The sequence below is a fragment of the Narcine bancroftii genome, chromosome 8 (assembly GCF_036971445.1).
Source record: "Narcine bancroftii isolate sNarBan1 chromosome 8, sNarBan1.hap1, whole genome shotgun sequence".
NCBI lineage: Eukaryota > Metazoa > Chordata > Chondrichthyes > Torpediniformes > Narcinidae > Narcine > Narcine bancroftii.
Genome location: NC_091476.1, coordinates 97,463,854 through 97,480,489, shown reverse-complemented (window position 1 = coordinate 97,480,489; position 16,636 = coordinate 97,463,854). Strand labels below are relative to the sequence as shown.

The window sequence follows — 16,636 nt, the reverse complement described above, 5'->3', positions numbered from 1 at the left end:
AGTGGGTGAGAGAACGCAGCCTCAAGATTCAGGAGAGTGGATTTAAGACGGACAAGGAGAAACTGCTTTTCCCAGACATTTGTGAATCTGTCAAATTCTCCAGAAGCAGGAGAGGCATCCTCATTAAGATACACAGAGATTTTTATAGCATTGGGGGGTTAAATGTCATGGGGAATGGATGGGTAAATAGAAGCAGATATGCCATGATCAACCAATCCTGCCCCCTTCAGAGACTTGCCTCCAGGGCACCAGACAGTCACCCCACAAATGCAGCCACCAGCATTTGAAACAAAAGTCCAGAAGTTAAAATTGCTCAAATTTCAATGTTAAAACAGGGTAAACTCTCGAACACTGGTCTGGTTGAAATAAAGCTGGCCATTGTTTTAATCATAGAGGGAGAAAATCATGTATAAATGGATGATTGAGTAAAAATGCCACTACTCGAGGAACCCATGTCACTTAACCCCAGGGGTATTTGAAAGTGATTTTCAAACACTTAATAATGCAAATCTATTGGACACCCTGACCTGCACTCTAAATTAATGAACAGCTTGGAACAATACGATATATTGATGTGGGCATTCCAGAACTCCAAAGTGTTTGTGAGAACAAGGTGAACAACCATAGAGAAGAGAGAAATGTTTTATAGATGGGAAGGTTAAGGGTTCGAAATACAGTAAAACTCCAATAATCAACCACCTGGCTGTTTTGAAATTGAAACAATTTGGCACTTGGATCACCTTTGCTGCAATCTCTTCCTAATCAGCAGGGCTTCCATTGCCATGTTCCCCTTCAACTCAACAGAGGTCTGGTTCCTGCATTCCTTTCCTGCTCCCCTACACTCCTGTTCCTGTGCTTTCTTTCAACTCACGGAGGGCCTGTTAGCCTGTGCTCCACCCCAATTTCCATGCTCCACTTTCACTCTCCTGTGTCCCAATTCTGGTGCTCCCTTTCACTCACCGATGCTCTGATTTCCATGATCCATTTCAAATTAGCTGACTCAGTGGACATTTTGTAATGCTGCCTGACATCTATAAATAGTGAATTATGTGTTTGGATATAAATGGTCAGATGTTAAATCATCTGGCTAATATATCAGTAAAGCACAATCCTGAGTTTGCTGGATTCTTGGAATTTTCCTGGACATGGAAGACTCCACTTGAATAAATATAGAAGTCTGCTCTCTGATTTTTCACTCTTTTAACAGTACTTCCACTACTAAGGATCCCTTCCCTATTTTGCATGCAAACATTGGGTGCAACCATTGGAACTTCCTACACATGCATTTCTGGGTCAACACAATTATTGGACATTGATTATTTGCAGATATGATTGATTTTGTTTATGCAAACAATGTAATAAACAGCAACCAAACTACGTTGGATATGCTTAGAAATTCTGGATTAATGGCTGAGCACAGAAAGAGTGGACAAAGTCAAAGTTTTTGTGGGAAAACCTAAGAGTGTGGCATGTATAAATTAGGATTGATATTGGCACAGGAGCAGCAGGGAGATGGATTGATGTCATTTGAAGTCTGTGATCTTGATGACATTCCTTGTACCGCCCATCCTGAGCACATTAAATGAAGGCAAACTGGAAGACATTCATCTGTGAACTGGTGACAGTCACCAGTATGAGGATTGGCCGCAGTATGAGAAGATTCAGTTGTTTTTCAAATTTAATTTCTAGGGGCAGCACAGAAAATTAAGCGATGTGATGCTGGTTACTACAGGAAGCAAGGTGACCCCTGCTGAGGAGGTCTGGTGCCGGATGAATACAAATCAAGCTGGCGTTCCACCCAATTTCCAATACCTATAACCTTGAGAATAAGAGACACGCATGGCTGGACTTTTCTCATAAAATCTGGATTTTTGATTAAAACTAGAAAGCAAATATAAAAGGTACAAATTTCTTTCCATTACTTGCTGACTGGACTTAGGGAAAACTAAAGTCATCAGGTCAATAGCTTGAAATCATACCAAGTATTACATCTGTGTATACTGTATGACTATTCAATTCTGTGTTGGCTTAAAACTCACAATTCAAACATCTCATCTTCATTTATTAAAACTCATATGCAAATTTTCAATTTGGTTTTCATTTTGGCAAAACAAATCATAAAGTATTTGCCAGTGAGTCAAATATATTTTCAGGCCTGTGGAAATGTTTGGTCCACAGGCAACTTAAGGAGATTAACTATTCACTTCAATTTGCATATTAATATCTAATATATGATTAGTTTAATTATATTTTGATATAATATATAAATTACATAATTTATATTATATAATATATTAGTGGATTTCAACAAGGTCCTTTACAATTTGGATAATCATTGAACGCTTTTCCTTTTGACATATTTTAGCACTAAACTTGACATTAATTTGAACAATTTCAAAGTACAACATAAAACAGCAGGTAACTTATTGCCGTTAAGTTTGGATGTGGATATATTTCCATGGAGACTTCTCTGCTTGTCACAGAATTTCCAGCACAAGTAATTTAAATAGAGAGGTAGACAAGAAAATCTGCCGATGCTAGGGCTGAGTGCTGGAGAAAGACACCAGATCACACAGCATCCATAGGAAGTCAAAGGTAGCCAACTTTTCTGACCTGAGGCTTTCCTGATGAAGTGCACAGGAGTGAAACGCCGGTCGATTTTTACTTTCTTGATGAAGGGCTGTTATATGGGCATTGCGGAAGATCTCGTGACATCCCTGCCTGGAATCCAGTTGGAAGTCGCATCACCTGCCAGTCAAGGTTGGATTCCACTCACACAATAGCGCATACCTTATCTGAATGATGCAGCATCATCATCGGCCAGATGACCAGCTCAGAACCATATAAATTCTAACACCTGCTACAGTTCACCCTCTCTGCTTCTTGGTCCTGACTACGAATGATTCTCTATATCAGGTTGCTTAACTGTGGTCATCGCTGGAGAAAGCGATGCACTACAGTGCCAAGTGTGCACTACAGTTTGAGCAGGACCATAGGATTGTTTGGCAGTACTTAGCATTGAATCACATCCCCCCTCCCCCCACCCCCAATTGTTATAGGGAACCGGGAGTGTGTGTTTAAGTCCCTGCCTTATTAGAGAGTATTAGTAACTGGATATTACTTAACACTGAGCCACACCCTGAGGTACAAGGATTGGGAGTGTCCGTTGAAGTCCCTGCCTGTGAGTGTGTACTTGTGCGGGAGACTGTGGTAGGGTAAGCAGCCATTGTTATCAAGGACCCTTGCGCCCTAAGTACCTGCTTACACCATTATAATTCTTGTCTTGTACCGTGTAGAGAATAGGGGGTCACAAGTATCTGAGTTCAACCTGGAATCAATGTGAATGCCTATATTGTTATTGAGTAGTTTGAATGATTAAGAACCATTTGGCATCTTCCTCTCTTTGATTCCTGAGTGTACAATAAAGTTACCTTTGATTGTGACACTTGTGTCCAAGTTCCTATGGATGCTGCGTGACCTGCTGAGTTTCTCCAGCACATTTGTGCATCACGTTTACAGGTGGGCAAGTAGTGGGGAGAGGAGCAGTGTGGCCAAGAGGCCTTCTGAGGCTGATGTTAAGGCCTGTGGTAAGATTGAAGAAGATATTTTCTGCATTTGGAAGCTGTCCTGCTCTAGTAGTTGATGATCTGGACACCAATTTTGGAGCATATAATTAATTCTAGATATTGCCATTGAACAGACAAAGCTCACAAATAAGTAATGATCAATAAGAGCTGATACCATCACTTACAGTTTACTTCTACTTGTACTTTCCGCACGTCAGTCAATGACACATCGTTATAGGCACTGCACTCATATTCACCAGCATCTTCCTTTGCAATTCCGGTGATTTCCAAATATTCGTCATCACTTGTAAAACCTCGTGCTGAAGGAAAAGGAATCAGGCATAAGTAAAATTGAATCTCTCCTTAACTCTACATTTAAGTCAACATCTTCAACATTTCATACCTATGATCTGGCAAAATCAAACAGAATAATAATTTGCTGCATTTCAGAATCATTCACTGCTGGCATTTACCTTCCCATTTAAAATGTGTGCATATCTAACCATGGTGTCAAGCAGGGATTTGTTTAGCTAACTGGCCAACAAATCCCTCAGTAATTGGTTTAACAAATCTGAAGCTGCCCGATGTTGGAACTGGCCTCTGATGCATTTAGTTCTTTTCATTGAACTCAGAAGCAACATGAATATGCTTCAGGGGCAACAAGGAGTTGTAATCTCAGTATAGCACCATGGTTAAGTAACTGAACGAGTGTCTGGAGGCTCATACTATTGATCAAGAGATATGATTTAAATCCTACGGTGGTGCCTAACATATTTACATTCATAAAATGAATCTGACATACAAAGCTTGAATAGCTACTGAGAATAGTTGAGAATTTGTAAAAACTCGTGATTCTCTGATGATCTTCAGGGGATGAAGTATTTTGACTTTGATTGTGTGAGAGATAATAGAATATAGGAAGTAAAGCTATTATGAATGAAATAAGGAATACTGGACTGGACTAGAGGAAGTTAAGTAAGTGCTGAGTAGGGATGTTTGGCCTGGAAGTCAGCCTGAAGAAAACTGAGGTCCTCCATCAGACAGCTCCCCACCATGACTACCAGCCCCCCCACATCTCCATCGAGCACACAAATCTCAAAACGGTCAACCAGTTTACCTATCTCGGCTGCACCATTTCATCAGATGCAAGGATCGACAATGAGATAGACAACAGACTCGCCAAGGCAAATAGCGCCTTTGGAAGACTACACAAAAGAGTCTGGAAAAACAACCAACTGAAAAACCTCACAAAGATAAGCATATACAGAGCCGTTGTCATACCCACACTCCTGTTCGGTTCCGAATCATGGGTCCTCTACCGGCATCACCTACGGCTCCTAGAACGCTTCCACCAGCGTTGTCTCCGCTCCATCCTCAACATCCATTGGAGCGCTTTCATCCCTAATGTCGAAGCACTCGAGATGGCAGAGGTCGACAGCATCGAGTCCACGCTGCTGAAGATCCAGCTGCGCTGGGTGGGTCACGTCTCCAGAATGGAAGACCATCGCCTTCCCAAGATCGTGTTATATGGCGAGCTCTCCACTGGCCACCGTGACAGAGGTGCACCAAAGAAAAGGTACAAGGACTGCCTAAAGAAATCTCTTGGTGCCTGCCACATTGACCACCGCCAGTGGGCTGATATCGCCTCAAACCGTGCATCTTGGCGCCTCACAATTTGGCGGGCAGCAACCTCCTTTGAAGAAGACCGCAGAGCCCACCTCACTGACAAAAGGCAAAGGAGGAAAAACCCAACACCCAACCCCAACCAACCAATTTTCCCCTGCAGCCGCTGCAACCGTGTCTGCCTGTCCCGCATCGGACTGGTCAGCCACCAACGAGCCTGCAGCTGACGTGGACTTTTACCCCCTCCATAAATCTTCGTCCGCGAAGCCAAGCCAAAGAAGAGTAGGGATGAATTCCGATAAGAGTGAGGAAGGGTTACGCAAGTATAATAGAATAAGGGTCTTATAGTGATAGAAAGAATTAGCAAGTTCTGCATATAGAAAGTAAGTCCTGGGGGTTGAGATGTGTGAATAAGGACAAAGGCAGATTCATGAATAAGGACAATGACATGATGGGACCCAAGACAGGATACCCCATGGTGCAGAAACTGCACATAGGCAGACAGAATTACCAAAACCAAATGCCAAACCAATCCAGGCGGCAGAAGAATGTTAGGGGGGGGGAGGGTACCTCTACACTGAAATGAACTGTATAAAAGTTGGGTGAGCCCCATGTATGTGTGTGCATTCCCATGGTAAGGGGAAGCACCCAACTTCGCACTGTTGTACAATAAATGTTCTTTGTTCTCAATTTTTGTCTCGAACGAAATCTGTGAAGGCACTTCTGTTTCTCACAATTGTCTGGCCACAATGCGGTTGCAGAGCCTTGACCTTTCACTGCCCACCAAAATGTACAAAATAAATTCACAATACAGGGTGGGGGGGTGTTGTGAATGAACAACAAAAAAGGAATTCACTGATATCAAACAGAAAGAGTTGCAATGGTAGTTGGTGAGATATCAAAGGACTCAGTTGAGAGGAAATGCAAGGAACTAAACAAACGCTTGCTTTGGGAAGGTAAACAATTATGCGTTTTTTACACAACCACTGCATTCCGGGAATTTATTCAAAACATCCCAGAACTCAGTCTGTGTAAAAAGGATTGGAACAGAAATGAGTGGCTTTCTGAAATTTTACCTGCAGCACCCCTAGACATTATTGCGGACTGTCTTGCAGTCTAAACTGAATTACAGGCAGTCCACAACCATGGGCTAATGAATACGATGTAACAGGCGAGGTTGACCCACATCCAGCCTATGTAATTCCGCACATCAGGTATTTAATCTAAACATGCTGTGATATCTGTGTGAACAACCACTCTGGAAGGTAAGTGTAAAAAATTATTATGGAAAAATAACGTATTTATATGTAAAAAACATAATTGTAACGTGTCTACGGGAGGAGTCCAATTTTCGTGATTGCATTTGCTCATTCAGTGCATTGTTTCTACTTGGAATGGCTTTTGGATAAGATATTTTGACTTGATTAAGATCAAAGGATTGGTAGTTATGAAGCAACTTTCATGATATCTGGATAGGTTTTTTGGTCAGGGATATTTAGGAAGTTTTAAAGCAAGGAAAGGAGTCAACAATTAAACATGACAAATAGGTAGCAAGTGGAAGAGAAACAAGATCTATAAGAAATGTTAAGTTATTCCGACAATGTCTGTGACAAGTGACCAGGAGTAATCTGAATGTTATTTTTCCAATGATATTCATCTGCAATTTACAGGGAAGTTAACATCACATACTTGTGAAACTTTGACTTCGACTTTGAAATGTATGACATCTCCATCTTGAGCATATTCACTGACTCCCCCTTCTCAATTCCCTGGGGTGGAGAATTCCACAGATTCCTGACCATCTGAGAGAAGGAATTTCTCCTCACCTCCATTGTAAATGGATGAACTCTCATTTTGAACAATGCTCTCTTGTCCTACACATCACACTGGGGAAAAATCCATTCAGAATCTACATTGTCAATTATAAACTCAGACACTTAAACATTTTAATTGGAACACTTTTCATTTTTCTATACTCTGACGAGTCTCAATCTGCTCAACCTCTCTTCAAAAATCAATCCTTACATCTCAGGAATTAATCTGGTTAACTTTCTCTCCAATACAATTACACCCCTCTTTAAACATGGAGACCGGAACTGAACACTGATCTTTTCCTGTTCTCCCACTCATATCCACCTGTGACCTCCTGCTTGTTGGCCTCTACTCCTCTTTACCCCTCTTTCCTCCTCACCTCTCCCCCTCCCCCCGCCACCCTTTCTATTCAGACACCTGCCTGTTTTATGCTCATCCTTTGAAGAAGGGCTCAAGCCCAAAATGTTGGTTATATCCCTTTGCTTCCTAGAGATGCTGTGTGACCCACTGAGTTTCTCCAGTTCTTTTGTGCATTGCCCTGCAATCGCAGCGTCTGCAGTCTTTTCTGCTTAGCTCTGCTCCACGTGTGCAGCCCTCTGCAAAGTTTCATCAGAACTTTTGACATCTATTTTCCATAGCGGTCGCATTCAGGGCAACATTCCACTGAACTTCCTCATTATTTGTTGAACCGGCATTCTATCTTTCTTGTGTAATAACTGCCAAAATTCCCTTTGTGACTTGTCATCTCACTGCTCCCAATTCTTAGCATTTAAATGTGATTAAAGAGGAGGTAAGATAAGTTTTTTTAAAAGGACGAACTAGATCAATTGATGCAATCGTTTCACCCTTCATAAATCAGTGGCTAGCCTCAACTCCATCTTTTTACCATCCCTTCCGATGTTCTTGCTTGACCGTCCGTCCATGCGAAGGGACTGTCTATGCAGAATATTACTGATTGTCAAAGAATAGTCTTTTTAATCAACCTATATGCAAAACTTTGCAATTTAGTGCAGGAAGGAAGCTAAAGATATCACAACATCTTCAAAGTACTGTTTCTGCATGCCAATTTTAGAGAAAGGCAGAAGAAATCTGATTGTCTGCTGACATATCCGGGTGAGAGAATAGCCCAAGGGCAATGGGCAATAACACAATAATTTGCTTCATTGCTCACTCAAATAGTGAAGCAATTTCTTCAGCTTTCATTAAGCTTAGCCCATGGGTGCTATAAAAATGCGACTTTACCTCTTTGGGGTTAACAAAGCAAACTTGTGAAAAGTTCCAAAAATTCTATTCAATCACTTTGGAGCAATTTGCACCACCAATGGACAGAATTTGACACGTATTTTTTTTTAACATATTGACAAGAATTCATTTTTAAGTGTCTGCTCAGTAAAATCGAATAATCTCTGGACAGCAAAGCCAGATTCAAATCTTCTGGAAATCAGGCTCTGCGGATTCACACAGGTTTGGAAACACTGCGGCTTCTCACGTCTCCAGTAGGTAAATAGAAGGTAAATAATAGAGAACGACACATTTCTTTGCTGATATGCTTGTCTGATTTGATTTGAGTATTGTGTCAATGTTAGAAGTAAAGCACAAAGGACTGCAGGCACCATGGTGAAAGTAAAAATCCAATGCTGGAGAAACTCAATGTTGATCTGAAGATACATAACCCACATTTTAAGTTTGACCCCTTTCATCAATGTATCTTTATCTTTGCTCTATAAAGTACGCTTTTTTTGACTGGCTGAGTTTCTCCAACATTGTGTTTTTACATTGTCTTAATGCTATTGCATATCAATGCAGATGGTAAATATTCCTATAAATTCTAAACAGTGCTATGATCAGAAAAGGGGCAACTGAATCAATTCCCAATACATTCATAATATTTACAGATACTTTTCAATAGTTTTCCCAAATCAGACTTTCAGCAAAGTTGAACTTAGATTCTTTCCCCTTTGGCTACTCAGTTAATTTTACTTCAAATATATTTGACACAAGGAAATCCAAAAGCAAGGAGACCAATGTTACAGAGGGCAGAATTTTCTGAAATGGTCATGTCCCAATTATTAGATGCTTGCCTTCATCAGTCAGGCATTGAGTACAAGAGATGGGACATGTTGAACCTATCCTAGGCTTGGATTAAGATGTGTAATTTTGGTTTCCTAGCCACGGGAAGGAGGTCATGAAGCTGGAATGGATACAGAAAAGATTCAAAAGGTTGACAGCTGGACCAGCAGGTTTGAGTTCAAAGGAGAAAATGGATTGGCTGTGCCTTTTTTTCCTGACACATAGGAGGCCGAGAGATGACCTTATGGTAGTTCATGAAATCATGAGCAACACACGTCTTTTTCTCAAGGTATGGGAGTGTAAAATGAGAGAGCATATATCCAAGGTGAGAAAAGAAAGATTTGAAGGGGGCTGCAGTGAACTGGTGTGCTATACTGATGGCTGGCTCTGCCCCCATCTACCCATATATAACCCTGGTTTCCCGCCTAAACCCTGAGCCCCTCTGAAGACCATGGCAAGACCCTGCCTTCATAAAAGTGTACATTCTCTCACCAGTCATGAGAGCTTTTATTCTCGCTACAGGGGCTCAATCAGCCTACCATTCAGAATCCATCCGGTTTTACCTATCACCTACCAGTCTCAGTCGTATTCCTTCCCTCTCAAGTCCTGCTGCTGTGTCCTGACACAAAACCCCAACTATCACTTGCCTCAACATGTTGTTATTTTACCCGCAGAATTCTTCCGGCTGCCTGGTTTTGCTAGATTTCAGCATTTGCCGTCTCTTTTTTTTTGTATGAGACAGCACAGTAGAAGGGCCTTCTGGCCCAGGAAACCCAAGCCGTCCAATTACACCCAACTAACCTGCCAAACCCAGTATGTTTTGCAGGATGGGAGGAAACCCAAGCACCTGGAGAGAACCCACACAGGTCACATTCGAAACAGGTTGCTTATGCTGTGTTGGCATTGCGCTAACCAAGCTAATCTTATGTCTCTAGCTTAAAATTAAAAGCCTACTTCAACCACTCAATGAGATTAGCAAATAGTTTAACTTGACAAACCTGAAACTCGAGTTAGCACTTGATAATATAGTTGAATCATGAACTTTCCAAGTCATGACAGAATATTCTCTCTCCCTTCTCTGAATCCTCACCAACAACATTCTCACTTCAGATCAAAAGCCACCTTTGACATTGTTTCTCTCCCTGCTGATGCTGGAGGATCATTTGACAAAAGACAAAGGAGGAAAAACCCAACACCCAACCCCAACCAATCAATTTTCCCTTGCAACCGCTGCAACCGTGCCTGCCTGTCCCGCATCACCAACGAGCCTGCAGCAGACGTGGACATAACCCTCCATAAATCTTCATCCGCGAAGCCAAGCCAAAGAAGAATTTGAGTATTACCAGCATTTCTGGCTATATTTTCACCTTCAAGCATCTGCTGTACGTGGCCATTACAAGACCAGGACAACCAGCTTGAACAAAGTGGTGAAGAGGAAAATCATTTTGGGGCACTCACCACAGACGAGCTGCTGTTGAAAGCTCCTGATAAAAGTCATACGGTTTGACTCCAAACACACCCAATAAATCTGCCCTCCATATAAATAATGATATTTAGCACTCTATAATTAAATTCCTATAAATTCTGAACATTGGTCTGACATTCAAATATTGGGAACTGCAACCATTGTTAAAGATCAGTTTTGACAGAAGCTGCTTTTCAAAGCAGCCATTGCAGGCAGATAAAGTGGAATTGACAATGGTTATCTATAGAAGCAGGTAATGGAGTCCGACTGTTGTGCGAGGAGATTGCAAGTCATCCTCCACAAGTCTCTCAGCATGAATAAAACAACCTGCAACCTATCTGCTCCAATATACAGACTTTGGGTTGAATATTTCATGAGGCAAAGTGGCAGATAGCATCAGTGAGCTTATAACCTTCACACAAAGGCCTGAAACAAGAAATAAAAGCTGACAGCCAGCTGCACCTCACAGAGGGAGAAGAAAGGCCTTGCTGTTTTTTGGCGCAACCCTTCTCTTGATTTGCAAAGGAAACCAGTTATGACATAACATGTTTGTATTGGTTTTATGGATGAGTTTAAAGCAGTGGTTTTCAGCCTTTTTCTTTCCACTCACATACTACATGAAGTAATCCCTTATGCACTCTGTAATTAGTAAGAGATTGCTTCAGGTGGTATATGAGTGGGGGAAAAGAAGGTTGAGAACCACTGCTCTAGATCCATTTGTTACTGAAATATTTTGCTTGAGAAAATTATCATTGGTCCATGTCCTTTGGAGCTATGAAACCGTACACATAACGAGTCAACGAGGTACGATTAAAACCAGTGGTTTTCAAACTTTTTCTTCCCACTCACATACCACCTGAAGTAATCCCTTACTAATCACGGAGCACCTATAGCATAGGGAAATCTTCAGGTGGTATGTGAGTGGAAAGATAAAGTTTGAAAACCATTGGTTTCAAGTGATAGACTTGTATTATAAATAATGTTTCCATATTTGTGAAGGACGTTAGTTTTGACTAATTGAATCTCCAATTATAATAGCTTTCAGACTATGTTGCTGTAAAAGATTAAACACACTTACAAGTCTTAATAGCAACCTTTTAGAAAGAATGTTTTCTGTCGGGTTGATTGTCATTAAAGAAAAGAAATTGCTCATTTCAAATCATCAGGTCAGACTTACACTATAATTAGCACACACTCTACTTACACAACAGAGAGAGAGGATGATTGTACTGAGACATAGAAATGCAATTATTCTATAGTCTGCTCTGTCCAAAAGATGAGACTTTCACCAGATGTTTATTATTATTCTGATGCGTGCCGTCTATTATACATTTATTGAGCATATATGCCAGGATTTTATAAGAGGAGATAAAAGCATTGAAGCCAAACAATATGTCCATAAGCAAAAGATACCATTTTACAATCACAATAAATCACAGTCTGCCTTGAAGAAAGATTTAATAACTGGTGTTGTCTCAAGCAATGATGCGTGAAACGAATAGGAGGTTATAGTCCTTCTCTTCGTTGTGCACAGGTTAGAATAAAGAAGCAACAATATTAAAGTAGCAACAAATTCTGCATTTGGCAATTTAAAACAACCCACCCACGTTCAACACCAAGTTCCAGGAGAATAATTTCCTCCCACCATTCGAAGCGTACTGGGGGGTGTTAGGTCTGCTTTGTTCATGAATGAGTGAGACAAACACCAGACTGAGTCGAAATCAGGGTTCTTTGTTCTTTATTACCGGATTGTAACACTTGCAACTAACCATGTTAGTCGGAGAATGCATTCTGCCGTTATCAGCAAAATGGTGATTTTTTATACCCTTGGATACGTGCTTAGAACATCATCATATCATTACTTGTCCAATGACTAAAACTGTTGCTATCCTTTCCCTGCTAGCTTCCTGCCTCTCAATCCATCAATGTCTCTCTTATCTTGTAAGTACAAGGATGCATTCACATCTTGTTACAGCCCTGTACAGGGTAACTCCTTACACATTCCCATCTCATGATGTTTTACCTTACAGGGGGCGGGGGGGTGTAGGTTAATTGGGTGTAAATTGGGCAGCATGGACTTGTGGGCTGAAATGGCCTGTTACCGTGATATATGTCTAAATTAGACCAGCACAATTGCCAATTAGCACATCATCTTTACAGCGCCAGCGATCGGGACCAGGGTTCAAGTTCTGCACTGTCCATAAGGAGTTTGTACATTCTCCCATGTCAATGTGGGATTTCCCCGGGGGCTCCGTTTTCCTCCCAACATTCGAAATGTACCAGGGGTGTAGGCTAATTGGGTGCATATTGGGCAGCATGGATTTGTGGGCCGAAATGTCTGTGACCATGTTGTACGCCTAAATTTAAAAAAAATTCATTTTGCAACTCATTTCACTAGCCCCAATTTTTAAAAAAATCGTCAGACAACAACATACATCACTGGTAAACAAGAAAATCGGCGGATGCTGAGGAATCTCTGATTTCATCCTGGGAGGCGATGCAGTGGAGATGGAGGAATTCAGAGAAAGGTATAGAATCCCTTCCAGTTGATTAGATGAGATGTTAATTTTTGCTCAAAAGATATCCAAAAGGGAGAAAGTAGGTAATCTAAAGATCTCTAATGACTGCTGAATGTTTTGGCATGAAAATTAAAAAAAACAATGTCTCAAACCACCTCGTCAAAGGCGCGATTATCTCTTAAATTCACTAAGTTCACTGTCAGACAGAAGCCAACTACACAGGTCTTCTTACTCTTCTCCAGTTAATATTTGGAAGTTCTGACAATGCAGACATTGGAAATTACAAATTAATATGATAAAACATTAATTGTATTCATTTTAAAAGTGGTATTACTCTGCTTCGTATTTCTAAATTCAACACCCTCAACATTTAATTTAAGATAGAGAGAAATTGTTTATTCCTGTGATGAAACAAACATTCCCCTGAGTGTAGGGATTCAATTTTAATCAGCTGATTTTTTTTTGTTTTATCCTGCATAAAAGAACAATTTCTGGATTAATGATTCTTACAAGTAATTGAGCTTCTACAGGTAAACAAAATTATTTTCTAGCAGTGTGGCCTGCAGAGAGTTTATTACAGTGAATATTCATTTCAATAAAGTACACCATGAAAAAAATGGACAGAAATCAACTCTGCGAATTGTGGGCCAGACAAAATTTATCTGGAATCCGAATAATGTCTTAAATACCCCTACGTGTGCCAGAATTATTGTTCAAAGAATTTCTTTGCTTGAAAATAAATAAAAAATGCAGAGATCCACTGTGAGCACATTAATTACACTGAATCAGAATCAATTGTCATGAAGATGGCTTGAAATTTGTTGTTTAGGGGCAGCATTACAGTGTTGCTATAAATAATATTTTTTTTAAAAATTGTGAGAAAGTGAGGTCGTGTCTGTGTTCATTATTCAATCAGAAATTTGATCGGAGAACACGAGAACATAAGAAACAGGAGCAGGTGTCGGGCATCCGGCCCATCTAGTCTGTTCTGCCATTCAATAAGATCATGGGTGATCTGATCATTCACTCAAACTCCACCTCCCTGACTTTCCCTCATATCCCTTATTTCCTTTTTTTATGTAAACATCTATCAAACGGAACCTTAAATATGTTTATTGAAGTCGCCTCAACTGCTTCCCTGGGTAGAGAATTCCACAGATTCACGACTCTCTGAGAAAAACAGTTTTTCCTCATCTCTGTCTTGAATCTACTCTACTGAATCTTGAGGCTGTGTCCCCTAGTTCTGGTCTCACCTACTAGTGAAAACAGGAGAGGTGAAGAATTTGTTTTTAAACTTTCAATCGAGTACTTTTAAGATATTCTGCAAGATTATTTTTATACATATTCAAGGGGAAAGATGTCCTTTCTATTGACTTTGTCAAGTTCATTCATAATTTTACTAACCTCACTTTGAACTTCCATCCTTTCTGATAAAGGGCCTTCAGCATGAAATTTTAACTCTGCCTCTCTTTCTACAGAGGTTGCTTTTTGCCGCAGGGTGCACGCTTTCTGGCTCCTGTACCTCCTTCCTAATGATAGCAGTGAGAAGAGGGCATGGTCTGGATGGTGAAGATCCATGAAAATAGAGGTGGCTTTCTTAAGACACCACCTCTTTAAATGATGACACAGGCCGAGTGCACATCTATACCAGACAGTGACACAATCCAACATGCTCTCCATGTGGAAGTTTTTGAGAGTCTTCAGAGACATACCGAATCTCCTCAAACACCTCACAAAGTCTAGCCGCTGGTGAACCATCTTTGCAACTGCATCAAACTGGAGGCCCCAGGATAGATCGTCAGAGATGTTGATACTCAGGAACTTGAAGTTCTTTACTCTCTCCACTGCTGACGTCTCAATGAAGACTGGCTCGTGTTCTCCTGATATCCCCCACTTGAAGTCCACAATCAGCTCTTTAGTTTGGCTAACAATGAGTGCAAGTTTGTTGTTGTAACACCACTCAACCAGCATCAGCCAGCTTCCACCCAGGTTCTACCACCCACCTTTAACTTAATGACCCATGCACCTTCAGTGTTTGGGAGCAAACCAGAGGACAGGGATGAACTTCATGCAGTGACAGGGAGAATGTTCACACTCCACACAGACAGCACAAGAAGGCGGGGGTGAATCTTGTGATGGATGTCCCTCCTGCACACTTCCTCATTGCTGTCTGTGATTCTGCAAATGACTGTTGTCTCATCTACAAATTTGTAGATGGCATTGGAATTGTCCACAGTCATGGGTGTAAACTGAGTAGAGCAGTGAGTTAACCACGCATCCCAGAGGTGCACTTGTGTTGATTGCCAGTGAAGAGGAGATGCTTTCGTTTCTTACTGAGTTCCTCATGGCTATTAAAGTTGTCCACAATTTGGTTAAAATATACGGATTATAAACTCATTTATTTTCATCGTATTCTTTTATGTTTAAGTATTTTCTTTCATATGATGCTTTCATCTGGCTTGGTAGAGCTCATAAAAGTATGTGATAAGGTTATTGAAAAATAATAAATGGGATTTATATCCTTTTTCAAGATAGCAGGTTCACCTGGGACTCCTGAGAACAGGGTTAGTGCCACTTCCCACTCCAGGTAAGCACTGATCTCTGCGCCACAATGCAAAACACCTCATGGATTGCACAGGGCAGCACGCACTTCCAGCAGGGATATTTGCTTATTGAACCAGATTAACTTTGCACAAGTACAGTGAGCTGTTAACATCAAATAGTAGAATCAGCTGCCTGAGTTCTGATAAAGGGCCCTGAACCTAGAGTAAAATGTTAACAATTTCTCTCTCTCTCTCCAGGTGCTGCCCTTAATCTCCTGAGTTTCTTTGAAACAGCTGATGAGAAGTTAATAAGCAATCGAAGGGTCAGAATCATATGACAGACAAATGAATTTGGTCAACTTAGTACCCACCTACGATTGCCACCCATTTGCATTTATCTTACTCAAGTCCTATTTCATTCCTGTCACTTTCCCATCAATTCCACCCAGGTTCTATCACCCACTTTTAACTTACTAACCCACAAGTCTCTAGCATTTGGGACGAAACCAGAGAACAGGGATGGACTTCTTGCAGTTGTAGGGAGAATGTTCATACTTCACACAGAAGTCGGGGTGAAGCTTGGCTGCTGGACCTAAAAGACTGCAGTTCTCACTGTGCCATTGTGCACCCATCTTAATCTTTAACTTAATTTGATTGTTCAATTGTACTTAACAGTTTTAATTTGGAAAATTAATAACATTATTAAAAACTGAGATACTTTAATATTCTGCTTGAATTTTGAATCACTTTTGAATGTTGTGAATTTCCCCCTAAAACTTCAATCAAGTACTTTTAATCTAAGCTTAAAGATTTTTTTTGACATATCTAAGGGGAAAAATGTCCTTTCTATTGACTGTAAGGTCGATTATTCACCTCACCTAACTCTTCCTTCATTTCTCAAAATTTTAATTAAGTTTGTTTCTACCAAGCTACCTGACAATACTTAAAAGTGTGATATTTCTATTTTGTTTCAGATGCTATTGATCAGATCAGATACTATTTATTGTCATGTAATAAAACAGAAATGTAATATTACAT

The 16,636-nt window shown here is 40.6% G+C and overlaps 1 protein-coding gene across 8 annotated transcripts in view; it reads right to left on the bottom strand.

Annotated features, from left to right (window-relative positions):
• The window catches only part of opcml (opioid binding protein/cell adhesion molecule-like), a 1,099,456-nt gene that overhangs the window by 109,347 nt on the left and 973,473 nt on the right, over positions 1-16,636 (bottom strand). For all 8 annotated transcript variants that reach the window (XM_069894524.1, XM_069894518.1, XM_069894519.1 and 5 more), the window contains exon 4: positions 3,752-3,886. In XM_069894524.1, the coding sequence (XP_069750625.1) occupies positions 3,752-3,886 (135 nt within the window). The remainder of the gene's footprint in view (positions 1-3,751; positions 3,887-16,636) is intronic.